Raw genomic sequence first — 22,278 nt, 5'->3', positions numbered from 1 at the left:
AATGTCTGATATCAAGAGTCTGGAGAAATTATTTAATGGTATGAAACCTAATACAGAGTTGGGAGCAATAAATAAATCATGAGAATCATTGCAAGAATCTATGTTAGAGAATCAAAGTTATGAAACTATGTGAATGACAAGCATTTATAAACATGGATGCGATTTATGATGAAAGAATGATTATATGCTTGTCCAGTGCTTACTTATTAAGTATTTCAAGGATGTCTGCATAAGTGAGGCAGTAGATATGAACAGGAATCTGAAACTTGTCCAAACTGGGTCATACAAACTACAGAGAAGTGTAATCAAAAAAGCCTGAAGGTAATTTGTATCTGTACATGAATGACAAGAGTAAACAGGTAGAGTTTATGGCCTTCTTGATAAATATGTTGAAGCCTCAGATTGTTGACATTAGTGAAACCTGGATCTCAGAGGCAGATATATTAAATGGAATCAAGTATAAAAAGAACCTTATTTTTAAAGAAAGGCAAGATATGAGAGGACAAGGTATGCAGTACATGATATCACTAATACCAGGATAATGACTTGAGTCAGGGTAAGAGCTATGGTGGCAATACTAGTAAAATTTTTCAATGCAGCAGTGAGTTTGAAGCTATCTGGTGTGAGGCAGAGCCTAAAAAGATTAAATACATAGCAGGTCATTGTTACAGAACTAGCAGATCAGTTGCTGGTGACAATGATATACATCACCCAATCAACCTGGTGTGCATGCTAAATGAGTAATCACCATGGATGAATTAATTATCCAAATGCTATTGCAAGACAAATTCAAGCAACATGTGATGAAGGTCAAAGAGATAGACCTAAATCATAGTGTCAGAGGGGATTTCCATTACAGATGAGACTCTTCTGACTCCACTCGGTAGCAGCGGTTATGCTGTATTGACCTGGGAAGTATATGGATATTCCATTCAGAAAAGGTCATGTTCTAAATTACAACTAACTGAAGAATATCAGTCTTATGGTATTGGTTGCTGGATGGGAAGGATACTAGAAATACATGGAAAGCATGCAATATTGCAATGTGTTCCTAGCTAAAGACAACCCAAAAGAATTTATTGTTATGCTGCAAGTAAAAGAAAACATGCACCTGAAAGAATGTCGACTGGATGGAGATGATAAACAGAAGAGATTGTTCAAACTAATGAGTACCAATTTCACTAAGATCTACCAACTTGGTGTAAGTATAGAAATGTTTTGGAAAAATCTGGAAAACAGAACAAAACTAATAGTAATGGTAACTACCCGCTAGATTTCTATTCAGGACATGGACTAGTTATTACCAAAACAATGTTCCAAACAAAAAATGTGATTGTTAAATGAAACAAGCTGTGTTGGCATGATGGTAGAAAACTCCCAACATGAATGGGGTCAGGTATAGATATCCATACTTGAAGTAGAAAAAAACACAACAAAAAAGTCATCACAAACTTGAAATGTGGAAAGACAGCTAGAGTAGATGAAATTTGGCCAGAAATGCTCAAATATGGAGGTATAAAAGTTTTACAGCAGATGCACTATATGATTCAGAAGTCTGGTCAGATGGTCAAGTTCTGGATGAATTGGAATAGAGTCCTACTATAAAAAGGGAAATAATTTCCCTACTGAGTGTTCCAGTAAGATTTATGCAAGTTTACTTGAGAAACAGCTAAAAAAAAACTGTGGAAGGGAAGCTTGGTGAAAAACAAGCTAGATTCAAGATCAGATTTTCATCTGTAAGACAAATAGTTGAAAAATCTTGGAATATAACAAGAATTTGTGTATAAGTTTCATAGATCTGGAAACGGTATATGACAAGGTGCCTAGAGGAAGGCTCTTCAAAAACATGTTATATGGTATAAATAGGACATTATATCAAGCAATACATAATCTCTATTTAAGCTTTAAGTTAGCAGTACAGGCAGATGTTAAATCAGGTGTACAACAAGGATGCATTTTATCTCCACTTTTATTCATTATCTATATGGATCACATTATGAAGGAAAGTAGTATTAAATCTGATATTAAAATTGGCAATGTGTTAATCTTAGATGTTTGTTTTATGCAGATATTATACTTCTTAATAAATCCAGTACAAGTCTGCAAGATTCCCCGAGTAACTTGAATAACTGTTGTAATAAATTTGGTATGAAAATCAGCAATAAAAAAACAAAGACAATGAAGATAGAAAGACTGAAAACATCTACGGTATCCTGAATAATGAAGCTATAGAACAAGTAAAACATTTCAGCGATTTGGGTGCAATTTTTAGCAAAAATAGCAAATTAAATATGGAAACAGATAACAGAATTAGTAAAGCTGGTATGATAGGAAGTCAGCCGAATAAATTTATATTGAATAAGAAAGAAATTAGTCAAAACACTAAATTAGATGTACACAAAACAGTGTTCAAACCACTTAACTTATGAATCTGAGAGTTGGGTTAGAAATAAAACACTTGATCAAAGACTGGAGACAGATATGAAAGTTAGTTCTGAGAAAGAACTTCACACTGTTACCATTCAGGAATGTGTTAGCAGAGCTAATCTCAGATGGTATGGTCACTTAAACAGAATGGGAGAGGAAATATTAGTAAAACAAGTTCTTTTTTCTTTCCTTCAGTAGCCCGAGGATATAGTTAAAAAAAAAAAAACGCTTCCATACTATGCTTCTTCCTGAGAATTTATGGTTTAAAAATTCACAACCAGAACATAGTTGAAGGTATAGATTCCCCATCTGATATCACAATGCTCTTTGCACATCTACTACATTCTATGTTCAGGCTATTTCATGTGGCAAAACACTTTCTACTTACAAATTACAATGTATCCTTTTTACAAAAAGAAGGCACAGCCATGAGCTCACTGTTATTCTCCCAATTGCTAACTTTTATATGAAAGTTTTTGAGCAATGTGCTCCAAATTCCTTTACTTTAAAACCAAAAGTCTGGCTTAGATACGTTGATGTATTCACAATCTGGTCACATGGCTGCCAGCCATTAGACACTTTCCTCAGCCACCTAAACACAAATGGATACCATTCACAATTGAGATGGAAAGTCAGAACACACTTCCTTTTCTAGATACACTTGTCACATGTCTTCCTTCTGGCGGCCTTTCCTTCACTGTTTACCAGAAGCCTACTGTTAGATCTGAAACGGGCTACCTCACTCTAAATGAGGGTACCCTTCCAGAGTCTAACAGTAAACATAAATTAAATAAGCATACTTATCATTTAGCACAGTGTGACTATGTTTTATAGGAAATAACATCTTGTAAATTAAATTTTGAACTGAAGTTAATGTATCTGTATATCAAATGAACTAAGTCAACAAAAAGGGGCAAATTGTAAGAGAAATTATTAGTGATAGTCTACATGTAAAAGAATGCAAATTATTTGGCAAGATGGGGCAAAGGTCACCCTAATGCTACAAGAGGAGCGTAAGCGCCCGCAGGTGTTACAACTGAAAAAATATCACGATGCATGTATTCCCGGAATTAGAAAGCTCCGTATGAGGATCGGTGAGGTCACCCAGTCAGGGACCAATCGGCAGGACGATAGGAGAAATCAAACTCGGAAAGGAAAGAGACGCTCTTGGGGAGCGTATAAAACCCGCAACACGAAGTAAAACTGCCCCGTTTTGTTTGTTCCTGTATTCTCACCGTGTGCTACAAGTGTTCATCGTGGTTCAGTTCTTATTTTTAAGAGCTGACCTTCGAGAAGTTCCAGCATGGCAAGATCGAATGTAGGCCGTCAATGAGAAGAAGTGTTGACGTAAATCCATACCAAAGAAACAGCGCCCGATTCAGGAAGAGCACTTGAATCCCACGTGGCGGTAGAATCAAGATAGCCAGAATCTTCACAAAGAAGGAAGGACGGAGAGAAACTGAAACAGTGTAGATAAGTATTTTCATATGTTCTAGCCCCTTTTAGAGAAATTGCTAACAGTACGGAAAAGAGTGTATTATCAAATATGTGATAAAAGGAAGTATGAAGAATTGAAATTTATGTGAATAACTATACCTTTGGACTGAACTTTAAGAACTATTAGTTTATTAGATACTTGGTCGTGATCCACTCGAGGGAAAATATTAATGTGCTAAATGCCTAGCTGGCCTAATGAGTTGTAAACTAAAATGTCAAATAAGTTGAGAAAATTGAATTGTAAAGATTTAGAAATCAATGTTTATTTTAAGAACGAGAGAGTGAGAGGAAAATAAGAGTTTAACTTAGTATTAATAATTGCTTTGTTCCTGTATTATATTAAGTAATGAATTCATTAAAATTGTTTGATACCTTTCATGCCTGTATTTCTGAGCATGCTGGCTGACCCTTCATAAAATTTCGAACCTGATCATATATGTGCGCAGGGATATCCCAATTAAGAAAGAAAAGGGACATGACTGCAAATAAAGGCTTCTGAATTATAGTAAATGATATTAGTAGTACCTGATACGCTATAACTATCCTTAGGCTGAGTTTAACTCTACCCTTAAGGCCCAGGCTGGCGCAGTAAATAAATTTGCCTGAGTGAATAAGGATAGCTTATAGTGATCAGGTATTTCTGGGGGCCCAAAAAAATTGAAAAGTTTGCTAGATAAGCAATAAGATCACATATTCAAGTAAGATAGATGACCTAGGGATACATGAAGTTAAAGATAGCAAATAGAAGCCAAAGTATATATAAGAAAGTAAATCACGTAAAGAATAATATATAAAGATAGCGATATAACAATGAGCAAAGGGTAAAAACGTAACACTATACATACTGCCAATATATACACAAACTCCTACCACCAGCCAACACAAAAACTAGGTGTCATTCACATGCTGAAAAACAGGGTTTTGAAGATTGGCTCCAATGAACAAGCACTTAAAGATGAATTAAAAGTTATCAGCAATACCTTCCTGAAAAATGGCTTCAGCCAAAATACTATCAACAAAATTCTTCACAAGACCTCACTTAAAAACAAAAATAAACTAGAAAATTAAAAACACATTCATTAAATTCATTAATATTTAACTGGTTTTCTACCCAGCATCATCAGAGCACAATTATAACTGACAGACACAGCATTAGACTAAGTAATTGTGGAAAACAATATAAATTATAAATGACAACAGAACTAATGTCCTTAATGGCATCCTCTATGGGTTGGATAATCATAAAGTTAATTTAGAAAATGCAGGCTATCAGGTCTTAAAGTGACAGTCTCTCAGATCTTCACTAAATTAATGCAACCATAATTGTTGATGTTTGGAGGGTGCTTCATAGCTGATTCTAAAAAGAGTGGCTCAGACCTATAACAACTATGTAATATAAATGTTTCCCTTCATCTAATCCTATATGTAGGAGTAGTATCCAGAGAATGGACTGCCAATCCTGACTTGCCATACAGTTGATCACATGTGGCAAGTCAGGATTGGAAGATGTTAAAGTGGATGTTAAACTAATCTACCAGTCTATCCAAAGTGGATTAAACTGCAGATACATGCAGCTTTATACACTCTGAGATGTTCAAGAGAATGCAGTTGATCTTTAGGAGAATGTATGAAGGCTAGTTGATACAAAGTTGGAAAGTCTTGGAGATCATATTTGTAGATAACTGGCTATTTTTTCCAATGTATCCTTAACATGTAGGATGGAAATAGTTTGCTGTGATGCAGTGTGTTGAATGTAGGAGGATGGGGATGCATGCAATATTTTATCTATTTTGTATGGGCTGTAGCAATTGGCTAAAAAGGTGTTGCAAAGTTCCCCAAGCTCAGTTTCAAGGGCTGTGTGTCATTTGAACAAATAGACTTGGCTTGAGTGTTTTGAGAATGCTATACTGTTGGGAGAATAGCAGTGGTGTTTCTGTAAATGCTTTTCTGTGTGAGTGGGTTTTCTGCAAATGAAGGATAATGAGCCAATAGCAGTCGTGCCACTAGTGTAATCAAGAAAGGGAAGGTAGACCTCTGTTACTTTCTTTTTCTATAGTGAAGTTTATTTTAGGAAGTTGGCTGTTAAGCTGCATCAAAAATGTATCTAATGTGTCAGGACCATGAGGTCAAACAGCAAACACATCAACCATAGCACAGTCAAACTATTGGTTTAAGTGTTGCTGTGCTGAGTGCTTGATTTTCAAAATGTTCCATATAGAAATTGGCTATAGAGAGAGGGATGACAGAGGTGAGCCAATTGCAGTCCTGTCCAGCTGTTTGTATATTTTTCTGTCCCTAAGAAATAACCTGCATATATGGTGAATCAGAATAATGCAGTTATTTCAGGAATGATATGTGGCTTAATGAGGTCAAAGGACTCTGTCAAAGGCACATTAGCGAATATCAAAACTTAACATGTCAAAATCTGTCAAGGGTAGAAAGTTTATTTTTCACTTGGTTAGACTATAATAAATTTAGTTTAATCCTTTATCCACGTGTGAGTAAACAAAGTCTGTGCCTGAAAATATCTTCAGGACTGGGGTAAGGTAGTAACAACACCGGGTAACTCGTAGCAAAGGTGGACCAAGCTAGCATCACTTCTATCTCAGTATCTCCCATAATGCAAAACATCTCCTTGCGGATATGTATAATGTTATGCATTAAGGGAAAGGCCACTACTCAAACTAGTTTTGACCTTTATTGATGTCTCTTCAGTGGGAGCCACGCACAGAAGTGGAGATACCAGGTAGAAGCAACTGCGAGGCCACCTTCACCTATAGCAGTTGCCAAACTGTGTGCCACCTTTATTAAATTACTCTGGATTTAGAGAAAGATGCTGAAAGTTTATTTTTCACTTGGTTAGACTATAATAAATTTAGTTTAATCCTTTATCCAAGTGTGAGCAAACAAAGTCTGTGCCTGAAAATATCTTCAGGACTGGGGTAAGGTAGTAACAACACCAGGTAACTCGTAGCAAAGGTGGACCAAGATAACATCACTTCTATCTCAGTATCTCCCATAATGCAAAACACATCTCCTTGCAGATATGTATAATGTTATGCATTTAGGGAAGGGCCACTACCCAGACTAGTTTCAACCTTTATTGAGGTCTCTTCAGTATGAGCCAGGCCCAGAAGTGGAGATACCAGGCGGAAGCAATGGTGAGGTCATCTTTACCTATAGGAGTTGCCAAGAGTTCCCACTGAAGAAATCGATAAAGGTCGAAACTAGTCTGGGTAGGTCCCACAGCAAGGACCTGATTAAACCCGCTCGTAAGGACTCAAACTTCCTTGAAACGATCGTCACTGGTGACAAAATGTGGTGTTTTGAGTATGAGCCCGAAACAAAGCACCAGAGTACTGAGTGGAGACACCAGAAGAGGGGCATCAGAAAAAAGTCTCTTGAAGAAGTCAAAAATAAAGACAGTGCCGATTTGTTTCTACAATTCCAAGGGAATTATCCACAAAGAATTCGTTCTGCCTGGCCAAACGGTCAATGGCGAGTTTTATCTTGAAGTTATGAAGCGATTGATAGCGAGAATTCGTCGCATATGGCATGAATATCGTGACGACCAACCATTCCTCAAAACATACCGTCACTCTTGGCACTATAACTCAGCTTCTAATGAAACAAATGTCACAAACTGTTGACACAACACTAATAAAGGTTGCCACTTTCAACAACAAAACAGTTGACGCCACTAGTTTCTTCTATTTTTGAAAAGTTCGGTTTCTTTTTGGACAGAGGATGTATAATATCTCAAAAAATTCCTCTACTACTTCCTTAGGAGCCTTGTGTGGACACAAACAGGTGTCAGTTTCTCCATTGTAATGTGTGCCCACATCACTATTTGATATTGCTTGCCATTCAAGATGATTATCTTTGTATTTAGTGTTAAGTACTATAGCTACTCCTTTTCCTTTATTGTTATTTTTTGAATATAACAATTTGAAATTGTTGCTTAGGAAGATCGCATCTGTCTTGTTTGTTTGTTATGACAATCTGGTACTAATTCAATTCTTCTGCTAGTTCCATTTCTTTTCCATCGATGCTCATTTTGATGGTGCCAATCTTGAATTATGCTGATAATGAATAAGGTAGTGTTGCAGGAGCTGACGTTTCACTGTTCACTCTGGTTCCCTGATAAAAACAACAGGCTTTCAACTTATGATTAATAATTCATATGCCTGTAATGAAAGTATTTCTATTCACAACTGTTCTTGACACACATAAAGGTGTCAGCAAGAGATTTCTAATTGCCCTGACATGAACTTGTCAAGTAGAAGGGATAAAAGGCTATTGATATACGTGGCAGTGTAAAATAAAATTATACTGGAGGAATCATGTTAACATCTATCGTTTTATGTTATTATTATATATAATTAATCATAAATTTGTGCAACAATAATATAGAACAGCCTTTGATCTCATTGAATAGGTGTTTATCTGATATGGTTTCTGTGAATTAACCTAGCTTTACTTCAAAGAAACAGGAGGTGTCAGGGTTTTTCATTCCACAAAACATTTAAGTTCAAACTGGATGAACAGAATTCTCTTCCCAATCATTTCCAGGATAATGCCCATTCCTATCATTAACATAACTATGTAACACTGTTATTCTTACACACAGATTCTTAACATTACTACCATCCCATCAAAATTTAGTTTACTTGACTCCATGTTGGGTCTAATACCAATTAATTATTTCTCAAGGCTTCTGATATCAAACACATTCAAGTGTAGGCCATCCCTCTTGTAGAAACCGTCTTTCCACAGACTCACTCCTTCAAAAACCTGCATTCATTCCTTCTATATAGCTTACACATAGAATATGCATACCCACGTGTGTGTAAAACTTTAAATCAGTTTGAAATGCATTTGAGATTTTCAATATCATTAAGACAGTTCAAATGCTAATTTTAGAAATAAAATTCTAACAAAAACATTGCATGTAAACTTTGTGAAAATGCTCCCACCTGCAACAGAAGTGGCACTCATATGGTAAAGTAAGTTCATACTGGGGAGTGTCTGCACATGTGAATACTGCCCAGAATGAATATAAGCTTTAACAAGATTTATTATATGACTGCAAATCTCTGAAGAAAATTACCTGATTAGCTGTTAATCAACTGTTTCAGAAATAAAGCAATTAATTAACAGCAGCAGTTCTGAGAATACAGATGCAAACAAATGAAATGGCAGAGACACATTAAAAACCAAAATATTACAAAGGAACAAATGCTTCTTCTACTCTTGAATGCTAATCATTCCCATTTAAAGAGAATGGAAGACAAGACATTTGTAGAAAAGTGATTAAGAAAAAAAGTAAAGGCAAAGAATGAGGATGTTCCCATGGTTTGCAATAATTCAGAAAAAAATTAACTTAATAGCCCATATGGAGGTGGCAGTTTTTCCTTCTGGAAAAAAGTTTCCAGGAGGGAAAACACTGCCATTTCTGTATGAGAATAAAAAGCTCATTTTGGTATTTTCTGGTGTTTGTCATCTTGCAAAACAGGTAAACTAGCCAGAAGAAAATAGATGCAATTTATAGACAAAGCAGATGGATTGACTGTTCTATCATAACAGTAAGCAGGCTTGTTATAAGGAACCAAGTCACTTGACCATGAGAGGTCACTGAGCCTAGGAAGATGGTATAATTAATTATTATTAAGAGAGAACCCTAAGAAGGCAGGGACTAATCAAGGGAGGCCACATATTACCTATAGCAGCTGTCACACCTTGAATTTACACTACCTCCAATGGCAATCCATTCCAATCACACAAACTCTGAGTGAAAAATCTAGCTCTCATCTCACTTCTCCATGGCATTCATCCTCAACTTCCAAAGATGCCCTCTCGTCCTTTCCCCATCCTCCATAAAATGAAAAATTCCATCTACTGATATCCTGCATGATCCTTTCATAAGTGTGTAGGACTCAATCATATCACATCTTTCTCCTGTTTGCTAGTGTCTGCAGTCCACAAATTCTCAATCTGTCTTCATAATCTGTAATCCATAATCCTGATATAATTTTTAACACCCTCCTTTGCACTCCACTGTGTCAGTCACCACAAACCATGAGATCAGACCTGCACACAATAGTCCAATTCAGGTCTTATATCAAGGCCTTGTAAAGAGGCAAAATAACTTCCTTATCTTTACATGTCAAGGTTCATTTCAACATTCCATTTATCCTCTGATATGTATTTGCAATCCTTGCTATATGGATCTTGAACTGCAGTTTCATATCCAGAAAAATTTCATATCTACAAAAGATCCCTGGCCTGATCAGTTTCTTCTAGCATAATCACACCAATATAATTGGACATTGGATATCTCACCACATCAAAGTGCATGCTTTACATTTACAAACATTCAACTGACAACCATTTTCATATGCCAATTCCAGCCTATTAAAATCATTCTGCAAATACTGCATAACAGCTGTATTTCTGATTACCCTGCCTATCTTTGCATCACTAGAAAACAGTCATCTCCTGTCAAATTCTTTCCAATATCATTAATGTAAAGATTGAATAACAATGGACCAAGGGCCAATCCTTGTGGTACGCCAAATGCAAGCTACCCAAAATCTTGCACACTCACATCCCCCATATACCACTTTTCGATATCAGTCATCCTCATATTCACACTAATATTTTATAAACCAATCCCATATGCTCAAATTTACATCAGTCATCCATGTTGTATTCTGTCAAAGGTCTTAGCAAAGTCCAAAAGTAATAGTGTATCCATTCCCCTTGTCTAACTCAACAGGAACATTATTTATGTTACTATTGATTGTAATCTAAGCAAGCTACTCAAACATGACTTTCACTTAGTCATGTCAAGCTGTTCATTGCAAAATATAGATTATCTGTCAACCCATTTCAGTATGCAAGCCCTAACTTTTTCAAAATCTTCACTTCTGCTATAGAGATTTTAACAGGCTGATAGTTGGACCCTTGTGCAATGGAATTACCATACATTCTTTGCACTCCTGTGGAAACTTCCTAGACTTTAATTATATAGGCTGGTCAAAAGGGTAGTTCAGTTAGGCTGAACAATTCCTTTAGCATATATGCTGATATCTCATCAGCCCCTCTTGCTGAATTGTTATTCAGTTTGTTCAACATTTCTAGTACTTCCTCACAGAGTTTTTTTTCATCCAGTGAAGAGGAAGCAGCAAGCGCAATGTTGCATACGCCAAGTTGATAGTTTTTTTGTTTTTTTTTTAAAGGAAAATGGACACTCATTTGTTGAATAATCTCTTCTGCATTTGTCACTTACATACCATCTGCATTCAGTAGTTATCCTTCATATTCATTCTCTTACTTTCAGTATGGCAATAGAATTCTTATGTTTAGTTTACAGACAGTTTCTTTTCAAACTCAGACTTTGCTTTCCATACAAAAGTTGACTCTTCTTGTCTGCTACTTATAATATTCATAACTGAAATCTTTATGCACACTGTATTCTTGCCACATCATCTTTTTCTTAAATTTATTAACAAGATTACACATCCATTTCACTCCTACCCTATGTATTCCTGACACATTTCAATATTGCATCATTTAAGTATTTTTTTAAACATTTTCATCCACTGTCAATATCGTTCCCATCCTACAATCGATACCATGATGCAGAACCCAGCATACTCCTCAGTCATATCTACATATAGTTCACATATATACAGTTTATTTTGCTAAAAAGTCAGACATGGCAGCAGTAAGTAAGCAAGCAGTTTTAATGTATAAAATAAAAGACGAGGTGCAATAAAAATCATCTTGAACCCAAACAGTAGTCACCCTTGACACCAATTCACAATGTATGATACTAACCTTAGCAATTTGTAGACATTAAAACAAATGTTTACTATTTTGAAATTAAACATGCTAATTATTAAAACATGTAAAAAAGTATATATGAATATTTTTTTCTTACCTAAAGAAAGGCTTTGTATTATGTACAATACCTTCATTAGTATTATCATTGATATTGGTAAAAAGTGGGGACCAATCATCAGGAAGTGATTCAGAATCTACAGCAAATCCATGATTCTGAGAAGTAATGCAGCATCTTTTTGTGTCTGGCAAAATGCATGGCTGATTATGACCTCTATTACCATATCTGGAAGAAATACAAATAACTTGAAAGTACACCAAAACATTAGCATTAATATAAGTAAAGAGAAAATTAGAAGATATACTATAACAAACACTACTATAATGAAGAGAAGCACTATAACTCTGCTATAATATGGAAAATTCAGGTGTTAGTCCACAGAACCAAATATTTTGAACTCATTATTGCAAACAGTGAAAATATGCAGTACAAAAACTGAATTTCCTAGAAAATTTTGAGCCATGTAATAATCCAAACATCCAAAATTTTAATCTGAGAAAGTTTTAACTTTATCTACCCAGCCCTAATGGCAACAGATAGAAAAGGAGGTCACCATGTCTCAGAGAATTTATGTAAAATTTATTACATGTTTTGTATTAAAATCAGAAACAAATACATATGCTTACTTTATCATGCAATTGATTTTAATGGTGTAACAGAGTATTGGCTTTTAACCATTACATAAAATCAATAACAGTTTAGATGAGAGATAGTTATATGTGAGACTAATGATACTTTAATAGAACGTTTTCATTTTTATGTTTTTTTTATGAGGAGCAGCTGTGTATGAAATTTTGTAATCATAGCTTTTTGTTTAGGCAAAATAGACTTCAGTAAGACAACAGAGTATGGAAGTGGGAGATGAAAAAAACCTTATAATGCTTTACAATGTCATGTTTAGTAAAACTTTTCAAGAGTGTTTTACCATCAAGTTTGCAAGGGATTAGAGAGTAAGGGCTGAACTTTTATTGATCTTCAGGTTCAAGTGACTGTTGCTCTTTCAGTTTGGATAAAAATCTACAAAAGTTTAGGTTCCCAGAAGGAGGAGAAAATTTAAAAATGTACAGTGCTTTCACTTACAATAGGAGAAGTTGTGTACAAAATTGCAATGTCTTGGTTTTTCTTCAGATAAAACTAGCAAAATTTCAGTTTAAACCATTCTGGAGTAAGAAAGGAAACTTATGATCCATTAAGTACTGTATTTTTTTTTTTGATAGATAACGGATGTGTTATCTATACAAAAAAAAGTCTAAATTCATTAAAGATGAACATCTGTGGTATACATTAGAAAAGTATGAGAGGTAAATTAAATGTAATAATAAAACTTAAGTAGAAGTATCAGTTAATATTTATTGAACATTACACTATTCAATTCTAAGGAAGCCCATCAAACTACTGGGAACATCCTCCTCAGTCACCCGAGCTACGAGGTCTGTGAGACTAAAGATCAATTTACCAGCATTTGGCATGTGTCTGGCACAACTTTCCAATCTTGCCAAAATGTTCCTCTCCACACTTAGGATTAATCCTAGGAAATGACTTCCTGTCTAAGTACAGTTTTTCCTGTAATTACGCTAGTAAGGAAGCTTGTTTCAAAGAGAGAAGAAAGACCATGGAGGTTGAAAAGGGACCGATAGTACAGAAAAAAGGGGATAACAACTTGCATGAAAAACACCTGAGAGGAAGAAAGCACAGAACAACCAAAGGAAACAGTGTACATACAGTCTTCAATTGTAGGACAGAGCAATGCCGCTTCAACATTGGTTCTAGAAAATCTTGACAAATTAGACCATGCAGAAGAAAAGGGACACCCAGATGAAGATATTGCAGACAGAGATGTAAATGTAACAAGTATACTGCTTATTAATTATGCTCACAAGCAGAATGTAGGGGCAAATCCCAAAGAACTGAGGAAAGCAAAGAAAATGAAAGGGAGACATCTGTTAAGAAAAAATTTTCTTAATATAAAATTTTTTTCATTAAAGAGGGAACCTTTGTTAGATATTGAATGGAGAACTTCTTGACAAGTTATTCATTCAGGATCTAACATGTAAGCCTTATAAAATAAAGAAATTTGCATAATACCTGCTTACCAGCAGAAAGTAAGAAACACCTAAGTTGTTGTATGTGAAAGTGTACTGGAATTATTTATTGTCAAACTGAAAGCTAAAATCAAGAATTATGTCAGATTAGCATTTCATGTAAAGGAATAATGGCTTAATTTATGTATTATTAAGCTTTCAAAAAAATCTTAAGTCGCCAGGTAAGAAATGACGATCAACGGTCACATCTAAGCAGCAAGTGCCTGTTGTAACGCCGAAGGCTGCAGCTTACGGGGAAGGCTGACATAAGTGCCTTTCCACGAAAACAACACCTAATAGCAAGGAGGGAAAGCAAGGGATCAACCTAAGGGCAATGTAAGTTATGGATCATGCGAAAAAACAATACAGAAAAAGAGGGCACTGAGAAAGGATATTTAAGGCAATAAACACCAAGCTCTAGGCTTTTTTTCTGTTTTCTTTCGGGATTTTGGAGATTGAGGACTCTCGCCGAGTGATCGGAGATAGGACAACCTGAGGGTGCTATGTCGACAGACAGCCGGCCGTATTCATGACTTGCACTGAGAGGTATTCCGTAGAGACTCGTACGAGAATCAATAGTTCATGCAGAATGGTGCCAAACGCTGAATGACCCACCCGAGTGAGCAGAGAAGGCTCGTAGTTCCAGCCATTTCCTGATTTGTGTCCGGTAGCAGAGCACGGAACAACTCAGTCATGAGACCTGACCCAGAACCAGCCAAGACGAAGGATGACTCGAGCAACACGTGGTCGGGTCAGCTAATAGACCTTCGGAGGTACTTGGTAAAGTAAAGATCCTTTTGTTTTATATCTTGAGATTGTTTGAAGGTAGAATTTGTGTCTTGATAAAGCAAGACTGAGGACATTTTAGAGAACTTTGACAGGATAGAGTAATTAATACAGCCAATTCTATTAGACAAAGAATTGTATAGGATAAATCTCTGATTTGTATATGATTGAAGTAGTGAAAACTCTTTGTTAATTAAGTAAATTTAACTAAGAGAGAAATGAGTTGTGAAATATCTATTTAAAGTAAATGTGAATGAAGGAACTCAACTTGAGTGCGACATTGTTTAATTATCCATGATTTTGCATGTCAGTTTATGTAAAAAGGTTAGATTAGTATTGAACAGTTTGTATAGCTAAGCATAAGACATTCACTTAGCTAGCAATTCAGAAGTGTTGATAACTTAATACAAAATTTAATGTACCTATCTTTTAGCATTAATAAACTTGTTTTGTTACTTGAACCTGAGTCTTGCCTGAATTCGAGGTGTCAAACTACCACTTGTGAAAATAGAACCAAATAGCAGGAAGGAGTTTAGATAATTATATAATTGAGATTAGATCTAAGGTCACAATTGCAAGGTACCGAGATCTATATACTCGCATGTGAATTCTAGATTAACGTATATGCCTAAAACCTAGGAATATTTCCCTGAACCTGAATTATATTCTTGTAATAGGAAGCTGGCTGGCACAGTTAAAATATAAATTTGCCAGTTTATATTGGAACCAATGACGTGAGAGGTGAGAAACATTGTATGAGGAAGGATAGAAAAACGGTTGTTGGAAGAAGCAAAAAAAGAGCGAGAGTGTGAAATTTTAGGTCTACTGCCATGCTATGATAGAGGCAAACTGAGAAGGAAAGTGACAATAGCTAATGAATCAATACGCAGGTTGAGTGCAGAAGGAATGACTTAGGGTTTGTGCACCCTATGGATCTAAGTTTGGTGGACAGAAAGATTTGTAAAGTGCTGATGGACTGCCTTAAATGGATTTGGAGTAGGTGTCAGAGAGCTTTGTTCACAGAATGTGGCACAGAGTAAAGAAAACTAAAGCAATTAGGGTGGATAAAGACAAGTGTGTGTGTGTGTGTGTGTGTTGATGCATCCATGAAGTGAATGAAAAAAAAAAGTGGAATCTAGTCTCTCAGATAACAATATCGAATGGAGTAGTCAATTCAGGATGTAAGATGATTGGGGCATAAGGAAATGCTACAATTTTCTATATACCAATGCTAGAAGCATCAGGAATAAGAGGAAAGAGTTTTTGGCATTTGGTTAGTGCAATCTTGCCAAAAGTTGCATGCATTAGTGAGACTTGGTTAACAGCAGGTGACATAGTTATAGGTATAGACCATGAAAGAATTAGCATTTTCAGGAAGGATAGAGTAAATCAGGGAATGGGATACTGCTGATGATAGCAGATGAATTGTAGCCAACAAAATTAGGAGTCAGTCAGGCAGATGACATGACTGACTACTAATCTTTTGAGTCAATCTAGTGCGAGGTCGAGGCTAATAGGACAAAATATACAAGTGGTTAAGGAGAATAAATCAGGCTATAGGCCTGATTTATTCTCCTTACCTTGGGTAAGAAGGATAAATCAGGTAGGAGTTACATGGATGAGTACTATCATTAAGCATGAGCTGCAAAAAAAAGTGTTGTCTAGGGTATATAAAGAGAAAGATTAACCAGCTAACTCATGAACAGTGCAAGGATCAGGCAAAAAGATGATCAGCATGCTAAGGAAGGTAAAATCAGATGAGAAGAAATTAGCCAAACAGGTGAAAGGAAATCCCAAAGAGTTTGTTACATGGCAATAAGAGGAAGAATAACTATGAAAGGATAACTTTAATGAGTGCAGATAGCAGAAGTAATATAGGCAGAAGAAATTAAGCTACTGAGTGATCATCCTTGCAAGGGTATATCATACAAGATATTGTTGTGACAGACTGATGTGAGAACAGAGGTTGATAACTTGAAGGTTCTTAGGATATTGCAAGATCTGAATTTGAATACAGCTGTGGGATTGGATGGGATATCAGTTCCCATTTTAAGAGAATGTGCAGAGGAACTAGTAATGCCTTTGACTAGGCTGTTTAATTCTCAGTTCTGACAGTCTCAAGAGAATGGAAGGAGGACAAAATAATTCCTTTGCACAAAGGAAGATCTAGGTCTGTGGCAGCAAATTATAGACTAATCAGAATCTCAGGAGTGATGATAAAAATACTGAAAAAGTTGGTCAAAAAGAGAATTCAGGAATGGGTGAATAAAAATATGATATGACAGGCAACATTGGTCTTGGCTTAGTAATCTATTAACTTTTTTATAATATGGTGAGAGCTGAGTTAGATAAAGGAATTTTGGATTTGGGCTGCTGGAATTTGTGAAAGCATTTTACAGGATACCACATGGAACTGTACTATGCAAATTCAAAAATATGACCTGATATGGATAGAAGGGTGGCCGATGCACAGACACCAAAAAGTAGTGTATGGAGGAGCAGAATCCAGGTGACCAGTGGCATGTTACAGGACTCTGTGCTTAGACCACTGTTTAATTTGTACAGAAATGATATAGGAAATGATTTGAAGGGAATATTCAGTTGTTTGCTAATGATGCAAAGTTGGGTAGGGTAATAGTTAATCAAGGTGATAGGATGATTCCAATAGGTTGACAGTATGGGTAAAACATAAATGTCTAATGTGAAAAAGTATAAAGTTATACATTTTGGCAAACAAAGATTACAAGCTGTGTATCACACTGAGAGAACTTCACTCCAGAAAATTGATGAATTCAGGGATTTAGGGGTGGTGGTAGTAGTAGATAGAGTTGAAGTTTAGAGGGCATATTGCTAAAGTAGCCAGGGTAGCTAACAGATTACTTTGTTATCGAAGAAAAACATTAACAAGCAGAGATATGGGAGTTATCGTTCTTCTTTGTCACCTGGGTTTCTTGGAGACGAAGTGGTGGAGAGGTTCCAGAGGCAAGTGACCAAGATTATGAGTGGTCTGTGGAATGCTCCTTATGAGAATAGATTGAGGGTTTGTGGACTGCAAAAGTTGATTGATAGGCGAAAAAAAAAAAGAGGGGGTAGAAACATTTAAGTTAAAGGATATTATAGGATTGATGTAGAAGAAATGTTTCAGCACTTGGCTAGAGGAGTCAGAACAAGAGGTCATCCCTGGAAGTTGAGTAAGAGTGTGGTTAGCAAAGACATGAGAACTAGATTTTTTGCTTGGAGAGTGGTGAATGAATGGACTGGGTTGCCTGAATCAGTTGTAAGTGCTTTGTCTATTAATGGTTTCAAGGAGAGGTACGATAGTGTTGATAGTTTGGTTCTCCCATGATGAGTCTTAAGACTCCATGAAGGTGGCTGTGCAATAATAATAATAATTTATTGTCTAGAATTAATTGTATAATAATTTGCTTCATTCCCTATAGAATAGTTTATTTTAGTTCTGAATCAGTTAATGCACCTATAGTATTTTGTGCTGGATGCTTATGTCTTGGTATTTGTTTCTTTTATACTTATTTTTCTTATGCATAGCATGATTATTTTTAAAATTTCAGAATTCAGGTCATATTTTTGAATTCTGAAATATGAATCTTATGTTGAATATCCTGAGCTTACTAGTTAGACAACTGAAATCATTTCAAGAATTTTGTGTGAAGTAAGTGCATTTCAAATTCAGACTTATTCTTTAAGTTTCCAGGAGGCTAGAGATGAACATTTCTTATAGGATAGGACTGCAGTACAGTCATACCCCAAAGTTATGCAGTAGGTGGGACCTACAAAAAGCACGCAAGTCGAATTCACATAACTCAGGGTATAATTTTGCATGTAATTTATATATACAAACATACAAAATATTAGTTAATTGGGACAAAGGTTTATAAAAACACCTATTTTTTTTTTTTAAAGAAATACAATCATAATTGTAGTTTTTCGTACATAAAAAAAAGAAAGTTATTTCTATGTTGATCATTTCATAAAATCTAATAGATTCGTCTGACAGCATAATGTCTTTTTCTTATCACGCAAAATTTCTTCATAGCAAGCCAATGATTTTTTTATTCCTTGCCTTGTGGCTACAATTCGTTCCTCGTTAGAATCTATGTGCTCCAAAATCTGTAAACCTTTCTTTTATGACTGTTCTTACTGTAGATTCATGTAGATTGAACTTCTTTGCTAGCTCACAAATTTTCATTCCACCTTCAAAATCCTTAATAATGTTGAGTTTTGTTTCCAAAGTCAATGTTTTTCTTTTCTTGCTAGCTATATAAGAATCGGACTTGATTTTTTTGGATGACATTATTTTTTATGTGATAAAATTTGTATCAAGAACATAACATTAAACAATCACAAGGTTTGTAGACTATAAAAATCATGTATGAATGGAGAATGCACGAAACACGTCAGTGCTTGTTCACAGCATGTGCGACACTGGCGAATGCGGCTGGCGCCGGAAACATACAGCGAGTGGTGAAGTGAAACGGGAATATGTACATATAAGAAACCGCATAACTCTGGATTCACGTAAGTCAGGGTATGACTATTCATAACTGTTTCTAAAACAGCTATTATATTATTCACAAAGTGCAAAGAACTTTTTTTTCTTTTCCAATAGTTCATTTAAAAGATGTGCACATATGCTTTTTCAGATCAAGGTGTCCTAGAGAATAAGATTTGAAATATTCTTCATACAGATATCAAAAATTAAGCATCTAAAATATTTTCTGTTTATTAAGAAAATAAAGCCTGTGGTTTTTAATGAACAATTTAGTTTACCATACAGAGGAAAAAATTAACCTTTCAAGTACAAAAAAAGAATTGTTAACCACACAGACTGCTTCCTTAATTCAGTTCAAGAAAGTATCAACTTATGCTAAACAACTGTGTACTGCTTGGTTCCCTTTCATGTGTAACTGATGCCACCAACTAGGAAAGTGCCATGTAAACTCATGCCCATCACAATTTATCCTATCCTCTGTGATAGGCCAAACAGGCAACTGATTCATGCATTACTAGCAATTTTTTTCCCCTCACCTGTATGATCAACAATCAATTAAGAAGTTAACTGATATATGATAGCTATCAATTGTACATACATAATCTGAAAACATTGCAGAATATCCATACCCCCCCCCTACTCAACGAACAAAGCACTTTTTATTCAAATGAGGCAAGTGTGCTGAATACAACACACTTGCCACATTCCAAACAAAACAAAAGTACAATGCTTACTAACCAAAATTCCCACACAATTTCCAGAGCTAACTCTTGTTCTTCAGGCTTATAACACTCCTTTAGTGGGATATGACTGGAACCTGCATGTTACGATCATATCATTTATGGATACAAACACACACATTAGGGCAATTATTTTACTTACAATTAAGAAAAATACCATTCAACATTTTGACCTCTATGTAAGTCAGGAATACATAATGTATGAACTCCTCTCTCTCTATACACACACTCATATATGTAAAGATCATTGTTTTAAACAGTGCTTCACTTTCTTCCATTTTTCTCTGTATTCTCTAAGAGTACAAGCTGACTTACATAGAGGTCAAAATGTTGAATGGTATTTTTCTTAAAATACCATAAAATACCTGGAGTCCACCATGGAGTTCTGATTTTTGCTATCCTTGCAAACAACCTCATCACATGCCCCCTCTGAAAGAATGAATGTTTTCTTCAGGATCTGCAAATGAATCTCCCAGGTTTGGTTCTTATATTCAAATTCTTTCATTTTTTTTCTTGAATAATGTTTGTATTTGAGTCTACAGTTCACCTATAAAAGTTGCTCAAATTTGGTTTGATTTTAAGACTCTTATACACTCTTCTTTTCAATATAAAATTCAATTTTATTCTGCTCAAAACTAAATAGTCATCACATCCAATTTCAAATCCTCTGTACACTCTTGTGTACTAGCTAGAGGGAAAACATCACTAACAACAGTCTTGTTTCTTGCCTCCCACCTTGTGAATTTATGCACATTTTCATGTTGGAACATGGTGTTAGTAATAACTAGTCAATGTGATCTGGTCCATTAGATCAATGCAACAAGTAATGAATGAAGAACTAGAAGAGAATCTAATGCAAAAAATGATTAGGAGGAAACAACTTGTGTCACATGGCAATGGAAAAAGTGAAAATGTATCAGATACAAAAGAGCATTGGATCCATGGCACTGATGACGAAAATCGCAGTAAATAACACTTACATCATCTTGTACGTCCTACCTCCAACAGCTAATGCAAGCAACTGGTGACCAAGACAGATTCCAAATATTGGCTTTAGTCGTTTCTCTTGAGTCAGCAATTTTTTAATATGAGTGATGGTTTTTGCACATAATTCTGGATTGCCTGGGCCATTACTCAGAAAAAGACCATCAAAATCTGAAAAAAAAAAAAAAAAAAAATCAATTTCTTAAATATTGGACAAATCTTTTATAAAACACTTAAAGAATTCATGCTTATAAAGAATTGATTTTTCTATTCCTTTAAACATATGCAGTAATTCTCTTTGCAACATCATTGCATTCCAAAATATCATTCAACTAAACAAATCATCAGTAAGCACATTCTATCCTATTATTGTGTATGAACTCAAATTAAGATTTTCCTTACTTCCTATCAAGAGTCATCTTCCAAATCATTTATATTAACTCAATTTTAACCGAGTCCACATGGCTGGACAATTGACTCAGAAGCTTAATGAGATAACTCAGTTTAATTCTTGTATTAAAAAATAAATAAATATGATATGAACCCTCAAATGAGCAAAGAGAATATTGGAAGTTCATTTTTCACTTGGTTAGAATATAATAAATTTAGTTTTAATCCTTTATCCAAGTGTAAGCAAACAAAGTTTGAGGCTGAAAATATCTTCAGGACAGAGGAAAGGTAGTGCAACACCAGGCAACTCCGAGCAGAGGTGGACCAAGCTCTCATCACTCCTTGTCTCAGTATCTCCCATAATGCAAAGCACATCTCCTTGCAGATATGGTATACTGCTATGCATTAAGGGAATGGCCACTACCCAGACTGGTTTCAACCTTTATTGAGGACTTGTCAGTGGGAGGCAGACCCAATCATGGAGATACTAAGGTTCAACTTTATCAGTTTAAAGGGTGAAGCAGATGCTTTTCATATTCTCCACTATCTGATGAGGAAGACTGTGAGAAGGAAAATATTAATGAGCCTGTTGCTCGCCCTGAGAATTAATCATTGAGGTAGCAGTTTAAAATAGCTTTCGGTCTTTTGTACTTGGTGTAATCTGTTGCGTCGTAATTTGCAGCTAGTTGAATTAGATTATTAGGATGTACAGATGCTATTGAAAAGAACTTTATTGCTATAGTTTGCATGAAGGTATAAATATAGGGGAATTCTGTGTCTCAGTGAAGTTGCACAGTGCGTATGAACCATGGTGCGTTCAGGATTATTCTGAAACATTTATTCTGCACACGTAGTTTGAGGATAGCATTAGCAGTATGACTCCAAGCTGGAGAAGCGTAGATGAGTATAGGATGAATCATCAATTTATATATAAGTAGCTTGATTCTGGTGCTCAAT

The 22,278-nt window shown here is 35.5% G+C and overlaps 1 protein-coding gene across 1 annotated transcript in view; it reads right to left on the bottom strand.

Moving 5' to 3' along the window:
- r (carbamoyl-phosphate synthetase 2, aspartate transcarbamylase, and dihydroorotase rudimentary) overlaps window positions 1–22,278 on the bottom strand; it is a 489,668-nt gene that overhangs the window by 362,663 nt on the left and 104,727 nt on the right. The window contains exons 7-8 of the mRNA XM_090390424.1: window positions 20,928–21,102; window positions 11,870–12,055 (exon numbers count right to left, since the gene is read on the bottom strand). Coding sequence (XP_090246550.1) covers window positions 11,870–12,055; window positions 20,928–21,102 — 361 coding nt within the window. The remainder of the gene's footprint in view (window positions 1–11,869; window positions 12,056–20,927; window positions 21,103–22,278) is intronic.

Source organism: Typopeltis vanoorti, chromosome 3, assembly GCF_054136105.1.
Source record: "Typopeltis vanoorti isolate ZY-2024b chromosome 3, IOZ_Tvanoo_1.0, whole genome shotgun sequence".
Classification (NCBI taxonomy): Eukaryota; Metazoa; Arthropoda; class Arachnida; order Uropygi; family Thelyphonidae; genus Typopeltis; species Typopeltis vanoorti.
The sequence above is the reverse complement of the archived record's forward strand: the minus strand, read 5'-3'. Positions and strand labels throughout refer to the sequence as shown.